The sequence below is a fragment of the Cutaneotrichosporon cavernicola genome, assembly GCF_030864355.1.
Source record: "Cutaneotrichosporon cavernicola HIS019 DNA, chromosome: 1".
NCBI classification, from domain to species: Eukaryota; Fungi; Basidiomycota; class Tremellomycetes; order Trichosporonales; family Trichosporonaceae; genus Cutaneotrichosporon; species Cutaneotrichosporon cavernicola.
The window spans coordinates 717,595-733,537 of NC_083393.1; the positions used below are offsets into that span (position 1 = coordinate 717,595).

General features: G+C 58.3%; 3 protein-coding genes across 3 annotated transcripts; 1 reads left to right on the forward strand and 2 right to left on the reverse strand.

Moving 5' to 3' along the window:
• Positions 1-598: 598 nt before the first annotated feature.
• On the forward strand, positions 599-1,406 carry cdc42 (uncharacterized protein; the record flags this gene model as incomplete). The annotated part of the gene is made up of 5 exons (XM_060598489.1): positions 599-645; positions 686-756; positions 808-1,202; positions 1,268-1,303; positions 1,377-1,406. 5 exons carry the CDS (start codon positions 599-601, stop codon positions 1,404-1,406), a joined length of 579 nt encoding a protein of 192 aa, XP_060452821.1.
• Positions 1,407-2,265: 859 nt separating this feature from the next.
• CcaverHIS019_0102740 (uncharacterized protein) lies at positions 2,266-6,295 on the reverse strand (the record flags this gene model as incomplete). Its single annotated transcript, XM_060598500.1, has 5 exons — positions 2,266-2,298; positions 2,342-2,494; positions 2,530-5,719; positions 5,957-6,037; positions 6,219-6,295. The coding sequence occupies 5 exons, from the start codon at positions 6,293-6,295 to the stop codon at positions 2,266-2,268; spliced, it is 3,534 nt and encodes a 1,177-aa protein (XP_060452822.1).
• A 1,820-nt stretch (positions 6,296-8,115) lies between these two features.
• Positions 8,116-11,070, reverse strand: CcaverHIS019_0102750 (uncharacterized protein; the record flags this gene model as incomplete). Its single annotated transcript, XM_060598511.1, has 1 exon — positions 8,116-11,070. One exon carries the CDS (start codon positions 11,068-11,070, stop codon positions 8,116-8,118), a length of 2,955 nt encoding a protein of 984 aa, XP_060452823.1.
• Between the last annotated feature and the right edge of the window lie 4,873 nt (positions 11,071-15,943).

The window sequence follows — 15,943 nt, forward strand, 5'->3', positions numbered from 1 at the left end:
CTTCCCTTCCACGGGCCAACCCACCAACCCATCCAGCACAACCTCATCCTCACACTTGACTTCAACACAACTCCTCGCTCTTTCATTTCCACAAACATCTCAACTTGAACAGGTTCGTCGATACCCCTGCCCGCACCCTGGTCTCTTCAGCAATACTCCCAATCTCCAAACGATTCGTGTACGGTCACTCAAGCCCGCGCCAGCGCATCACGGCAGTATTTGTTGCCATATGTTGCCACTGTCAGCGGAGTCACACGATTTCACACGACATGCTGGCCCAGCGCATCCGTACACGCGACACCGCTGCTCTGTGCACTGCCCAGATCTCTGCAAGTTTGCTTGAGGCGGATGTGAGCGCCGGGAGGAGATCGCGCCTGCGCCGCACCATCTTTTGTTGGTGTGCCAGCGAGGGCACCAAAAGCTCGATTGTGCCCGCCACATGCCACGGCACGTGCAGTGCGCTGCGCGCAGTGTCCGGGGCGGCCCAGGCAGTCGTGCGGACGCATTAAGCGTGCTCGCGGCCACAACCCCTCCTCTTGTCACGGACCCCATCTTGCTTTCCCCTGCACGCGAACGCCGGCTGACCCTATCAGCCGCCATGCAGACCATTAAATGCGTCGTCGTCGGCGACGGTGCTGTCGGCAAGTGAGTCATCTGGACGTTGCTGAACTCTCCTAACCCCAAGGACCTGTCTCCTCATCTCGTACACGACCAACAAGTTCCCATCAGAGTATGTGCCGACGGTGTTCGATAACTGTGAGCAGCAATGGCGCATTTGCGCGGTATCGGCGCCGTACTGATGTGCAGACGCCGTCACCGTCATGATCGGCGAGGACCCGTACACTCTTGGTCTGTTTGACACTGCGGGACAGGAGGACTACGACCGTCTGCGACCCCTTTCTTACCCTCAAACCGACGTTTTCCTCGTATGCTTCAGCGTGACCTCGCCCGCATCGTTTGAAAACGTCAAGGAGAAGTGGTTCCCCGAGGTCCACCACCATTGCCCCGGCGTCCCTTGCCTCATTGTTGGTACCCAGGTCGACCTTCGCGATGACCAGGGCCACCTAGACAAACTCGCCCGGCAAAAGCAGAGGCCCATCACCACCGAGCAGGGCGAGCGCCTCGCCAAGGACCTCCAGGCTGTCAAGTATGTCGAGTGCTCAGCCTTGACCCAGCGTGGCCTCAAGAACGTCTTCGACGAGGTGAGTAGGAAAAGCGCGGTCCGAGCGCGCCGGCACCGCCTTGCCGAGATTACACTGACAACCAGGCCATCGTCGCAGCCCTCGAACCACCGGCCATCAAGGTGAGTATTGCCTGGCATGAGTTGCCTAACCACGATGCCTTCCAGGCGCAAGTGCCGTCTTCTCTGACCCAAGAAGAAGAAGAACAAGTGTCTCGTGCTCTGAGCACCCCCCGAGCACCCGCGCGCTACCCCCATGGTCCTTCTCTCCTACAGCATCTCTCGTCTTCTCTACATGTCTCAGAGCGTGTGTGTGTCCTATACCACCCTTCTTATTCGCTTCCCCTTTCCTTGCGCGGGCATGGGCACCAAAACCCGCGTAACCGACTACCCTGCGCGCGCCTCTCTGCGTCGCCTCTCTGGATTGTTTGTGATGCAAGCGTGAATGATAGCGTGATCGGGCGTAACTGAGCGAGTGGGTGACGCAACTTTAGAATTGTGGGCGGAGCGCAGATTAGATCAGTCGTGCGCAACGTGCAGCGTGGCGAGGCACGGGTCTGGGTCTGGGTCTGCTCTTTGGATTGCCAGGCTTTGTGCCGGGCGCAACCCAAGCTGTCCAGAGTTGGATCGCTGTATTACATCAAGAACAGCAAAAACAGCAAGCCAGCCAAGATGGAGGGACCTGGTGTGTATGTTCGTGCACAAGGGCGTCGCGTGTATCTAAGTGAAACGTGACGCCTGACGTCCACCGATCACCGTGACATTTGTCACACCATCAACCGCGAGCCGCTGTGTACAGTACACGCGCCCAGTTTCCGACAACTGCGGAATCCACTTAGGAACGAGGCGATGTGATGCGCCTCTGGGAGGAGCGCAGACAGTGCAGACATTGACCGGGTTCACCAACTTTGCCCAACGCTGCGCAGTCATGCTCGCGCCAGGGTCACTGTACAGATGCATGCCGATGCAGATGGATGTTATACTTTCGTTGTTTTCTGTCTATGCTCTCCTCCCTGTGTGGAGCTACAGGCTGCCCACATCTCCATGTTGCGCTTGAGGACCGTCCCTGCCGTAGCGTACACACTCTACTGGAAACCCGTCTGCGCGTACATGCCCGCCTGGCATTAGCTTGGGACCGTCGACAGAAGACTGGATACTCACCCCGCCTTGCTGGTAGTAGCCCTGCTGCGGAAGGATGCCGAGCCCCCCGATGTTGGATTGCGCCTCGTAGCCCTGCTGCATCGACATGTTGTTGCCGACACGCATTGGGAGTTGCGTACCAACGTATGGCAGATCGATTGAGGGTGACGCGAACTGCTGTCAGTTACAGACGCATGTTGCTAGCTTACGGGATTGAAAGGGTCGCTGCCTGGGCTCATCATCTGGCTTGCAGGGCTGATGCGCCCACGAGCGCGCTGCTGTGGGGTGTGCGGCGCGCCGTTTGCGGGAGGGCTGCCTCCGCCACGGAGCGCGTGCCCGAGCGACATGTCCTGGGGCACGAGTAACGACGTAAGTCCGCCTCCGAGAGGCTGCGGGAAACCAGGGTTAGCCATCATTGGCTGCCCGTACGGAACACCGAACGACTGCCGCCAGGGGATGTGCTGGGGACGAGTGTAGGTCGGGCCGGCCGGGACAGGAAGACCGACCTCCTCGAGTAACCGACGGTACGGAGGCGAGTTGGCAGCCTTGATATTGGGCAAGACCCGACGCACGGCGCTGAGCAGACCAGGCTTGTCCTCGGCCGGGATCGAGTTGACAGCGAGGATCTTTGCAATCACCTGCGACCCGTTCGACGCGTCGGACAGGATCTCTGTGAGGACCATGTCACCAGGCGAATGGAAGATGGCCGAAAGCAGCGTGTGCGCCGCCGCCGGCTCGGTCGTCTGGTTGACGATGCGCAGCACCGTCAGCGACGCGAGCTTGTGCGTGCACAGGTGTGCGACGTGCGGCGCGAAGCGGTTAGCAAGGAGGCCGTACCTGCCTGGCAGGCCAGACTGCTCCACAAGCCACGTTAGAAGCAACGCGCCATTAGGGTTGGTCGCGAGCGGGATCGAGTTGAGAATGACGCTCGTGGCGATCCGCTTCTTCTGGTATAGCGAGGTGTGAGGCGACTCGAGGCAGGTGCGCATACAGCGTGCGCCGAAACGGTTCTGCGCAATGTCCCACATGCGGTCAATCATGGCGTCAAACACGTACTCGCTGTACGGCGCCCCGAACCTCAGCGTGCCGGCGCACACATAGTTACCGAGGGAGTCGCACATCAGAGGCGGTGCGAAGGGCCGGAGGTTGAGTGTAATGAGCGAGCGCTCCTCGTCCGTGTTGGCGCACTCGATGATCTTCTGAGCCGCCCAGGTGCCGTTCTTGTGGATTCCAATGACGGCGAGGTGGGGCGCGATGCGCTCAAGCATGGCCTTGCGCATTGCCGGCGCGGCTCTCTCGAAAAGCTTCTGGATGATCGTGTTGCCTATGTAGTCGGACGAAAGATCGGCGCTGTCCTCGAGCAGCTCGTGCGTGATGTTGTCGACCTCCTCCTGCGATGCGTTGCCCGAGTCGAGGCGCTTGCGCATGTCGCGCAGTCTGGCGACGTCGAAGCGGCGCATGCTCTGCCGGTCGCCGATGACCGGAATCGTGGTGTAGTAGGTGACAGGAGGACGTACTTCAGCCGCGGCACGGACGTCCATCTCCTCCTCGCGGCGGCCGCCACTGAGGACCTGCATGATCATCTGCTGCTCGCTGACCGACCCGTCCTGCGCGAGGCCGCGTTCGAGAACCTGCTCGTGAACGCCCGCCTTGACGAGGTCGAGGACCAACTGGGAGCGGTAGTTCTCCACGCCACCCCCCTCGGCAGACAGCTGCTGCTCGGTGGAGACAGCAGTCGCTCCGCGGACAGCCTGCAGTCCCTCGCCAAGCTTCTGTGGTGAATTCGTCTCGTTCTCGGGTCCGCCAATTACGGGTGACTTTGTGGGTACACGCGCGAAGCCAATCCGAATGGGTCCAACGTCCGAGCCCAGGATGTCCCGCCCGTTCAAGGCGTTGCGGGCAGAAATTGCCGAGTCAAGACGCTCAAAGTTGACGAAACCACACGACTTGTGGGTGAGCACACGGGCGGATTCTACTGGACCAAAGGGCGAGAAGATCTGGAGCAGCGTCGCGGACGAAGTCGTGTTTGGAATGCTGCCGATCCACAGCGCACGCGTGGGAAGTGAGCTCTGATCGCCATTGTTGGCGCCATCGACGTTGAGCAGTGGCTGGTGAGTGATGGTGATGGAGCCGTTGGTGAAGACGAGACCATGTGGAGCGGGCGCGACGGTCGAAGTCGACGGACCAGTTGGCGCAGAATCAATCTTGCCAAAGCCGATACGCACGGGCGCAGTCTCGGAAAGCTCAGACACTTGCCCGCCCAGCCGGTTGAGGACGTCGTCACGCGCACGGATAGCGTCGGCCTTGTCCATAAAGTTGACGAACGCGCATGTCTTCTCTGGGAGAATACGGAGGCTTTCAATGGCCCCGTAAGGCGCGAACACCTTGAGCAGCGACTCGCTGGTAGCATTCACATCGAGATTGCCGATCCAGAGCGAGCGCGTGGGGACCTGAGGGGTGCTCGTTCCAGCGTTGTCTGGAGTGCCAGTGCGGCTCGTCGCCGATGAAATCGACAATCGACCACCGTCACGGCGGCTTTCGCGACTGCGAGTCAAGTCACGATCCGACCGCGAACGAGGAGGGTATCCGAAGCGGTTGTCGAGGTACATCGAGGCGTACTCGGCTTGCAAGGGCGACTGCGGAATGCTGGACAGGAACCCACGGTTGCTGCGAGTAAGGGGGTTCTCCAGGGTGCCGATCGTCGTGGCGCGAGGACGGTTGGTCTCGCGCACGCCGCCGCCCGAGTTAGGGTGGAGAAGGGAAGGCGATGGGTAAAGGCCGCCGCCCAGCTGGGCCTGTGGGAGGAGGCCGTCGTAGAGGGACACCTGGTCGAGTGCCTGGGCGAGCATGGCGTCGGGGCTGTGGTCTTCAAACGTCTGAGTAACCGACGCGCGAAAGGGGCGGTTGACGTTGGACACTGTGCTGGCACGGATACGCGAGGCGGGACCGTGGCCGTCAATGGCACGACGCTGCTGGTTGTGCATGTCCGACATGCTGGCAGGAGCGAGGTCGGCGTTACCGTCGGCAAGACCAAGATAGTCGAGGGTGCTAAAGTTGAGGTCTTCGTTGTTTGCGCTGTCGGGCGAGTAGACTTCGTCACGACCCTCGGGGCGACCAAGGGGAGACCGTTCGGCGGGACCAGGGTTGGCCAACCAGGCGTTGGAGAATGGAGAGGACGCAAAGGCGTTGCTCACAGACGAGGCTGAGCCAGAGCGCGGACGAGCGTGCTCGTGCTCGAGCGCTGGTGCTGAGCTGTTGGCGTGGCGCAGCTGTGGACGATGGTTATACCCTGGTGACAACGCCGAGATGCGCCTCGGATGTGCCTCCGACTCTGGCGGGGTATTGTTGTTGTCGTGGTCGTCGTCGACGCGAGCCTCTTGGAAGGACGATGGGAGCGTGCTGGAGAGAGAACAAGATAGAGAAGAGAAGAGTGAAGTGGCGATGAGGATGTGGGTTGGGTGGGTTAGGGCGCGGAGAAACGGGGATGGGATTGTGGATCAGACGAGAATGGGGGTGCGAACGGAGAGGATGAGGGGTCAGAAGGGGGATGAGATGGATCGACGCCCGGTGGAGGGGAGGGACGAGGTGTGAGCACACGATTCTTTCGACAGTCAAGAGCCCCAAAAGGCAACTCACCCAGCACGCGGACGGCCCTTCGGCAAGTCGCCAAGTGGGGGCAGCGCCATACCCGTCGCGTCCTCGATGAGTTCACGCGCACTGCGTGTTAGCGTTATGTATGGGTTGAAAAGACGAGGCCGTAGAGCATGCAAGGCCTGAACTTTTGGCTTCGGCGACACACCCTCCGTGTGTCTCCTTGCCGACAGCCTCGGTCGGCCAAGCTGGCCCAAGTCACCGCTTCGCGGTCAAGGAACGGGCGTGTGTGCAGACGCAGACTCACCGCTTGCCGTATGCGGCGCTGGGCGCCGGCGGAGGCGTCCGGCCCTCGATGTCGCACAAATGCTGTGGGCCGCTCATGCAGGTAATGTCGTGACTGGAGGATGGGGGTAGGGCGAGCAGAAGAAGATGAGGTTTCTGGGGTCGTGAGACGTGATCAGAGTCGGGTATGCAAAGTTTGAGAAACGATCTTGACTGCTTGACGTCTAGATATGCAAGACGCGTATCTTGAGGTCGTGAGGGGAAGAGGGGGTTGGTTTGATGGAAGTAGGGATTGATGAGAGGGAAGCGTGTTCGAGAGGGGATTAAGTGGAGGGAGCCGACTAACGCGAGATTATACAAGCGTGGATTGACCAGTCGATGCGATTTAGAGAAGAGGGGGGATGGGATTAATGGAGGATGGGTGTAAGGGGGGAAAGGGAGAGAGAAAACAAGAATGGAAAGACTAGGAGAAATGGAGAGATGAAGAGATTGTCAGCAGTACCGACGAGGTGAGTTGAGAGGCGTTGCGGGCCTGCGGGCCTGCGGGGATCAAGACACGACAGTAGCGACAGGTGAAGGTCAAGGAAGACGTGGTTTCTAAGAGGGTTACAAGGCTTAGGAGGGCTAGGAGGGCTAGGAGGGGACACGACCACTAGCCATAGAGCACAGCCAACAGCCCACAGCTTCTCTCTCGCCCACTAAGGTACCAAAGGTACTAGGGCAACACCATCCCAGACTGGCCAGACTACTGTGTCTAGAACTAATCCCGCAGCCATTTTGGTCTCAACTTTTGCTGCTTCCTACCTATCCCCTACTTCCTCCTCCTCATCATCATCAACCCTCGACTGTCGACCACCTTAACGTCTGCGTCCTTCGTTACTCGCTGTTCAATCTGATGCATGCATGCTTAACCCATCGCATCCGGGTATGGGAGAGACAATCGAAGCGAGCCGTGGCGTTGCAGCGGGATGGGGGATTGAATAGGGATGGCTAGGCACAAGAAACGTGGAGACTCCACAGCTTTCTCCGTCGGACAGTCGCGGACATGCAAACCACGCGTAGCCGAGACGTCACCAATCAACGATGGAACTTTGCAGGCATAGCATACATTGTCCTCCCCGACTGTGCTTGTTCCACAAATATCACAATTCCACAATGGCTTCCAGCAGCCATCCGGCCAACATATCCAACATCCAGTGATGCAGTGACGTCGCTACTCACGACCAACACGCGCGTACGCGCCTGGCTACGGAAGTCGATATAATTATACCCCCCCCTCCCCCCCGAAACCAAACGACCCCAGATTCAAAACAAACGGATCTCGGATGGGGTTGGATAAGGACAAATAACAGAGCGATCGCTAACACGCAACGCAACCAGCGGCTGGCAGCTGACACCAGCATCGCACCGACAATGCTCACACCGCCCCCTCGCTCGCGATGTCAACAACTCGAAAGTCGGGTCCATGAGTCCACAGGTTCAGTATAGCTACGTCACATGCGTACGCCCAAGCAAGCATTCAGGTCAAACAGGTCAGAGACAGAGTGCCAAGAGATCTAGGCCCTTGACGCCCGCTAATGGTCCACTGGATGAACACACATTGTCGTCATCGGCTTGACGCGCTCCATCGCCCAGATTGATAAGTATGCATATGAGCACTCTATGGATTGAGAACGGTGATATGGTGAGGGTCATGGTGATGGTGGAGACAACGCACTCCATGTGCGTACAGACTAGCAGATACAACCTTCTCCGACTGTTGAGAGGAGTGGAGGAATGGCAGTGTGGAGTGTAAGAAGGGGGGGGGGGGGGGGGGGTTTATCACAAGCGACTGCGACACGCAGTGCTTATGGTATCGCGTAGTGTTTAAAGCGTCCATGAGGTGGCGCCTGATTCTAATACACGGCTCATATGCCGGTTTAAATCGCAAGCACGGTGTTGCCGCTGGGAATGCGAGTCATGGGGGCTGCCCCGATGACTGGCGATCCCTCGACGGGTGTGCTCTGGAGCGAGCTGGAAAGGGAACGAATGGCGCTGTCGACGCGCTCGAGGTCCTCACGCGTGGGCGGCGACGCGCACGAGAACAGAGGAGTGGCAGTATTGCTCGAGACCTCGGTTGCACTTGTACTGCGGCTAAGACTCGCAGTCGGAGTGTACGACCGGGGCGTGAGATCGGGGCCCGCGCCAAACGAGTCAAGTGCGGACGTCGAATGAATGCGGCGGATGTCAGCAGTGCTCGACGAGGGCTCGAGCGTCAAATTGGTCGACGCGCCACCCCAGCAAAACTGCTCAATGAAGGTCGAGTAAGACGACCGCGACAAGTCGTCGTCCCCAGACTTCATCCACGGGAGAACGTCGAGAGGGGACATCGGAGAGTCGGTCGACAGCGGCGACGGCGAGGGGGAAGGTGACTCCTGAGGCGCCTCGACGACGACCTTGGAGCGGACAGACGCTGGTGAGTCCGCAGGCGTCGGAATGATGCTGTTGACCGAGGACAGCGATGAAGTTGACGAAGAGTGGCCGCCACCGAGCGCGGGAAGAGTAGTTCCAGGCCCGGCGAGAGGAGATCCAACACCGTTGAAAGGAAGAGGAGAAGCAGGTGAGGAAGGCGAGTCGCCGCCAGCCAGCGGTGAGGACGGGCCAGCACCGTGGAGGAACGCAGGAATCGGATAGTAAAAGTCGCCAGAACCATGCCGGTCAGGCTGGAGCTCGCGGCTGCGAATGGTCGGGGACTGCTTGTGGCTGGACTTGAGGGCGGAGCCGAAGTCGTAGCGCGTTCCCAGGTTGGCAGGAAGTTCGACAGCATCGGGCGTCGCAGGCCCAGACGGGCGAAGCTTACGAGGAGACATGTGTGGCGATCCGCGCGAGGGCGACGAGAAGCGAGGCTTGGAGGAGCGTGGAATCGGGGCGGTGAGGGCTTCTTCCTCGGCAGTGAGACGATTGAGTCTAGCCCGCAGGTCGGCCATACCACAAGGGTTGGACGACGTCGAGCTCCACGCATTACGGCTTCTCCGCATGCCCTTGGGCATGTTTCTGGTACGGTTCGCGACGGATCTAGGCGCGACCTTGTTCAGGCGATCGAAGAGGATTTGGTAATTCTCGCCACCGTTAGAGTCCCAAAGCTCTCTGCCGTCCGAGTTGTAGCGCACACAGAGGAAGAGTGTCTTCTCCTCGATCCTCTCGAGGATGTCGCCAAGCTTGATGTTGAAAGTGAAACGGTCAAAGGTGCCACCGCGGATGCTGTCCTGGTACGAAGCCGAGACCTCAGAGGTGGTGTGCCACCAGTCGAACGTGAAGCGCACAGCTACCAACTTCTGGAACGAGTAGTTGCGCACAACAATGACACCGCGCAGGCCGTCCCGGTTGTCGTTGAGGAAGAGCGACTCGAGGTACATGTCCGCCTCCAACGGGTGCGTGGTTGGGAAGTTAGGGAGCTTGATCTCGAGAACCTTCTCCGGCTCGCTCTCATCCTGAGATTCGAAATCCGAGTAATCGGGTGATCCCTGGCGCGATACGACCTGGGGCTTCTGGTCCTGGAGGAAGAGCTTGACCCGCTCAAGCTGGCTGTCAAAGTGGACATTCTTGCGGAAGCTGGGCGTGGTAGGGCATGATCTCGACTCCCACATCGCTCTTGATTTCTCGTCCGTCTTGGGCGTGCCATTGGGATGAAGCGGACCAGACGGCTTCAGCGCAGAGCGGACAGCCTCGCCACTCTTCTTGCGCACTATCCGATGAGGAATGACACTTGCGGAAACAGGCGTGCGGTGCACGGGCTCTGCCACAATACCCTTGAGGTCGAGCCTGAGGCCAGTGTCGCGCCGAGGTCTGGAATGAATAATCGGCTCGTGGGGCTCCTTTGGCTCCTTCTGGTGCGCACTGGCGTGGCCAAGAGTGTAGATAGAGGTTTCGCTCTTGGTCCGCTGCGGAACGGTGCGGCGTGGAATGGCACCCATAGTGTTCACGGATTCTGGGGAAGTCACCGGGCTACCTTGCGCAGTAGGATGATCAATTCCAGTGAAGCCGAAGAGGCGTGGGCGACGGGACCGGCGGTTGATGTTGCTAGTAATTGGTTCGACAGGCGCTCGACGGGGAGATCGAACTTCTGGAAGAACGCTGGTATGTATCGTGATGCCCAGCGAGGAAGTGGTGGGGACAGAAGAAGAGGACCCATTAGGCGATGTATATGGAGACGTGTGAGAAGAGCTCGCGGCCGAGTCGGAGAGATCGGCCATGGGAGTGACTGCGAAGGGCGGCGGAGTCTCTGGGGGTAGCTGGTCGCGAGTGGGCGTAGGGGGATGTACGCGAATCGGGGCCGGTACGGAGCGCTTGGCCGTCTTTCCCGAAACCTGTGCGGGCGCAATGACCGGAGTGACTGCGGCTGTATCGAGGGCCGACTCAGACTGGACACCCGAGTCGACACCCTTCGCGTCGGCAGACGTTGGAGCAACGACGCGCTCCGTGTCAACAGCCCCGGTGGCGCTACTTGCCCGCGCCGAAAAGGTGGTGAACGCCTGGGATGGAGAGTAGGGCATCCTATCCAAGACACTTGCGGTGTCGACACGGAGAACACGCACGCCGCCAAGAACGGCAAGGATGCCCGGCGGGGTCGTGAGGCGGAAACCTTTTGATGTGAGGCGGAGAGAGGGCGCCGATGGTGCGCGGCGCAATGCCCTGCACGGGGAGGTTGGACGCAGGGTGGGGAGGGAAGGTGTGCGCCGGGGCGGCTTGAGAGTCCTGGCGAATACTTGGGGATCTGGAGAATGGCCAGGCGCCAACTCGTCCAGGAGGGGACTCGGCGGGGGTGTTGGGTACGCGCCTACCAGTTTTGCGGAGGTGAAGTCGGGAACGGGAGATGCGGGGGCTGTATAGGGCATCGTGTCAGCCGCCCGTCAAGAGGGGGAGGGAGGAGATGGTGGGGAGGAGAATGAGGAGGAAGGGATGAGGAAGGAGAGACAGGTGAAAGAGCGTGTTGGAGAATGTTGAGAATCTGCGGTGTGGGGAAGGTGATCAGGCGATGGAAACGTCTACTGATATGGACTGGATGGGGATGAGATGGCGAGTGAAGCCAGCCACATATGAGTACGTACCAGGCGAAGAGTGTCACGAGGACAATGTTGGTATATGAGCGAGATGCAAGTCACGAGGATGGGGTAGGTTTTGTCTTTACTGATGGGTAGGGAGTTGAGTGGCTGGTCGGGGTGTGACTGTGGCTTTTGGCGCGGCTTTCGGGTGGGAGTATTGAGACAGAGACAGAGAGAATGGAATGCTGGCGTTGAATGGGATGAGGGTGACCAGAAAGAAGGGGAGGAGGTGGGCTTGAGGGGAAGGGGGAAGGGGGAAGGGGGATGGTGCGAGATGAGAAAGTGAGAGAGACAGCAACAGAGAGGAGCAGTGAGGCGCGTGTTTCTGATGATGAGCCAACTACTCTACTTTGTAAATTGGTAATCCAACAGTACTTGGAGATTACAATTACTTGCCTTGAACGTCTTGGGAAACGGGGGGGGGGAAAAGCTGAAGCTGCCAATGTGAGAAGGGTGTCAATGGGGAGAGAGGGTGGGATGTGACGCCCAAAGGGCAAGCCACACTAACTCAGGGGCGAATATCCTGAGGCCTGGAGCCTGGTGGGAAGCCGCAGCGTTGCACCGTCCATCCCCATACACATGCAATGCAAATCTGAACACCTACACCCATATGTGCCATCTGGAAATATGAGCATCTGGCCAGCAACCGAGCTTCTGTACAATACACAATCAAACTCCTGCAGGCCGCAAGCACAGTATTAGAATTTCCCAGGAGCATTGGACGCGGTTCCATGACAGCTGACAGAGCCGACGTTTTTCCCTGAGTTGATGACTGCTGCCTTCTGGTGGGGAATGATTTATTCAAACCCTGATCCTTTGGATCTACCATTTAGTCGGCAAGACCGCTGCCGCTCCCCCACTCGCCAGGAATGAAATGCACTTATCAGCTTGACCTTGAGACGCTCAGTAGCGCCACATCTACGCCATACTCCCAATGACCCCGCTCGAGCCGCCACCCAACCCATATTACGGCCTTTGCATAAGATGGTGCAGATGTGTGGCATGTGCCAACAGGTCTCTGTTTGTGTATAATATTAGGATGTGTGGCTGATGTGCATGATTGCGGCCGAACAATGCGGTGTGCCTGGGGGCTGCGCAGGTGCGGTCGGACATTAGCATGTAGAAAGGCAAAAGGGGGGATGTGCGGGCCGTGCGGGGTAGGCACGATAGCTGAATAGCTGGGTAGCTAAGAGTACTGTATTAGTTGGGAAGGGTATTAGGGTACAGTCAAATGTCAGATACGATATGCAGGATGAAGGATATCAGGATAGACACCGCTGATTGTCGATCTTGGATGCAGGGCAAACAAGGGGCAGACAGCATCCAACAAGGTTGAGGCACCAGGTGAATTAGGGTATAATAGGGTATAACGTCTTCGGCAGAGTCCCTTTAGAGTGGCCTGAGTGGCAATTCGATACAAGTAGATGATTCGTTGATTCTACCCCAAAGATACATTTTCCTAGGCGGGTTCCAGAGTCCGCTCTAATGCTTCCAGTCCGCTATCCCCCATCGTCTCCCTAACCTGTCCCCGTTGAGGCCTCAATGCCGCCGGTTCTTCATCATGACGGCAGCACACGTCCACAAAGATACAGGGAACTACCAAGATCGTGAGAACATCGACCCATCGACCTCTTCCTCCCCCCTGATCCCACACAGGCTGCAGGATACATGACACGCCCCATAAAGTGGCACAGAAGGATCGGGCGCGTCGATGACTGGAGTGCCAGAAGAGCTAGAGGGATGAGATAGGCCCCAAGACTCGCAGGTCGAAACGCCAGTTGTGTTGAACGGCACTGATAATCTGGTGAGCTGGTGAAGCAGTACGCGATCGTCCAACTAAACGTGTCCACCGCCTCTCCCTTGGCAGCCGACGCCACGTATTCGAATGAGACCGCCAAACCCTGTACGCCACTGCCATCTCAGCCACATTCCTCTATTATCTGCCGGCGTTTCCCACGCAAACAGTGAACAATGCGAACGACTGGTCTCAGTCATGCAGTCCGATTCTGTCTTGATTACGATTGACGAAAAGGTGAGTGCGGAGAGCACGACGCGTCGCGGATGAAGGCACATCCGCTTCCCACCTTCCTCCCACCATCTTCCCACCTTAGCTCTGCCTCATGCATGCGCACGCGGCCCGAATCTGGCCAGTCTGGGGGTCGTGCAATGTTTTGTCCGTCCCGTGCACCTTGCCACATGTCTGTAGAGCAGCACATGCTCACTCTTCATTCTCCGAAGCGACATGCTTAACGACGCGCTTAGCACTGCGGAAGGTCTATACATAGCCCCATCGTTTGACCACGGCTCCACCCACCACGCAACCCAGAGATGGCTCTGTCGCACATTGCTCATATCTCTCCACTGCCTCGATAGGGTTGGCCCAAGCGCAGGTAACCGTACTGCACAACAGGAATATCCGCTGCCGGTGCGGATTCGGGAGCAGGCCGTGTGTGCCGTGTGTAATGTGCTTGTGCCGTGCGTGCCGTGTTCGTGTTCTGTGGGGACGTGCCTTCCTTCTGTGAATGTGGCAGGGGTATAACCTTACGTTCACTCCCAACCGACATGACACTCAGTTCACCACCCAGTCCACCTAATCCACCACATGCCACTGCTTGCTTGCATGCTTGCGCCATATACTTCAGCAGTTGGACCAAGTTTCCGTTTTCCACGGATCTGGTCCAGGCTCAAGGTCCAGCCAAATTTTGCTAACCCTCACGGCCGCTCCGCGGGCTGCGGGCCGCGGGGCCCGATCGGGTCCCCAAGCACCGCCTCAACATGTTCCCACGTTCTCCTGGTTCTCACCATTCCTCTGTGCCTCTGTCATACGCCATGCATGATCGTGTAAACTCAACTCTGCAAGTAGGGTTTAAGACTGCTAGAGCGATGCTGGAAATTACAACTAGGAACGGGCGAGGGCTTTGGCTAGCTGGACGCCAGGGTTGACCTGCACCACACCCGATTGCAGCAAATAGTCTGTGCAGTGGCGTTGGGTCTGTGCAGAGACGCGGATGTACTGTACGTGGGATGAGAGGACTTGGGAGCCGAGCAACCCTTGTTTGGGGCGAGATCCATGACTCATGACTCACAAAACACTGATTGACGACATGTCCGGCGACAATGGCGGAATGGGGGGCGAGAGGGGCACCACTGACGTCCGTCGTCAAGAACGTGGGGACCGTGGGGGGCCAACGAGGTCTCGTGGATGGTCGGTCTGGCCTGAAGCCCCAAGCCACACATGTGCGTGCTGGTCGAGGCACCTTGGGACTGACACAAGGGGAGGTGGGCTTGCCGTAATGCTGTCAGCTGACAGTCCTGCGATGGCCTGCGAAGTGCTCAGTGGAGTATTGAACCGAGATTATGGAAAAATGCGGGGATGTGGGGACAGGATACTATGGATGGTTGCCGTTCCACGTCACGGTCCCAAACTATGGTTGGATGGCTGGATGCGTCACGCTCTCACAGATCAAAAATAGTGGTTATGCGGAACATGACGTGTAAGATTGAGCAAAGTTCGCTCAACATTCCGCGCTGACGCATTCATGACGAGCATCTTGTGACACGGTCTGAACAATGTGGTGGACACCACTTGAGGTACCTGCCCGTAGCTCAAGTAGGTCTCGATCTAAGGTGAGGTCTCACTTCCAGTAGCAGCAGTGTCTGGCAACGCAGAATAGCAAACACAGGACATGAACGCAAACACAGGACATGAACATCTCCCTGGTTCTCAACCCGGGTATCGCTCATATGTCTTGGCAAGCTGGGCGTCGGTTGGGCCCTGGGGAGTTTCGAGTTCGAGGGGATCCGCCGAACGCAGGTATTCTGCCATCGTGGCGAACATCTTCTGGGCTTCAAATGCCTCCTTGAATCTTCGTACCCCATTTCCAATCACTAATAGTACACCAAGTGGACGTGGTCACGCAAAGTGCGTACAAATTTGGCCATTGCGCGATCAGCCATATCGCGTATGGCCACACGCACATCCTTGACGACGTTGTTACCTTCCAAAATAGGGGTGGTTGCATTTCCCCAGACCGACAATCTACATGCCCGGAATCGTCTGACAGGGAGGGCCGGCGATGAGCTCGACAAGGTAGACGATTAGGCGCTCGAACCAGCAGCTGAGTTACGTCTGTCGTTGGACCGGAGGGATGTACCACCACGACGATGCCAGCCAAGAGATCCAGGTTTCTGCCTAAGCACGTCCGTGTCAGGGCGCAGCTCTCCAGGCTGTCGCCGGTGAAGAACAATGAACCGTGTCACAATAGAATTCATGGTAGGAGAATCCGAGGCTCGTCGACCTGCCAAAATTGGATCTTGTCGAGAAGCTCCAACCCCATAGCAAATTCGTTGTACGCCATGAGAGAGTCACCCGGCTGGTCGGGTTTGGCTGCCAGGTCCATGTGGGTGATGTGGGCGCGAGCCTACGTGGGTGGCCACTTGTCGAATGGAAGGGCTAAATTGTGGTCAAGCTTGCCGTCCTCGTTAACACTCAAAAACCGCGTTAGCAGTTCGTTTCGGCCAGAACGGCTGAAAAGTGCAGTGGTCATGAGGGCCGGTGTGTCGCACTATACGAAGAGACGGTGTGCGCCGCGCGTCCTCGGAAGGTGACGAGAACTCGCCCATGTCAATCTGCTCTGTGTCGTTCATCTCCCGAAGCCGCACCATC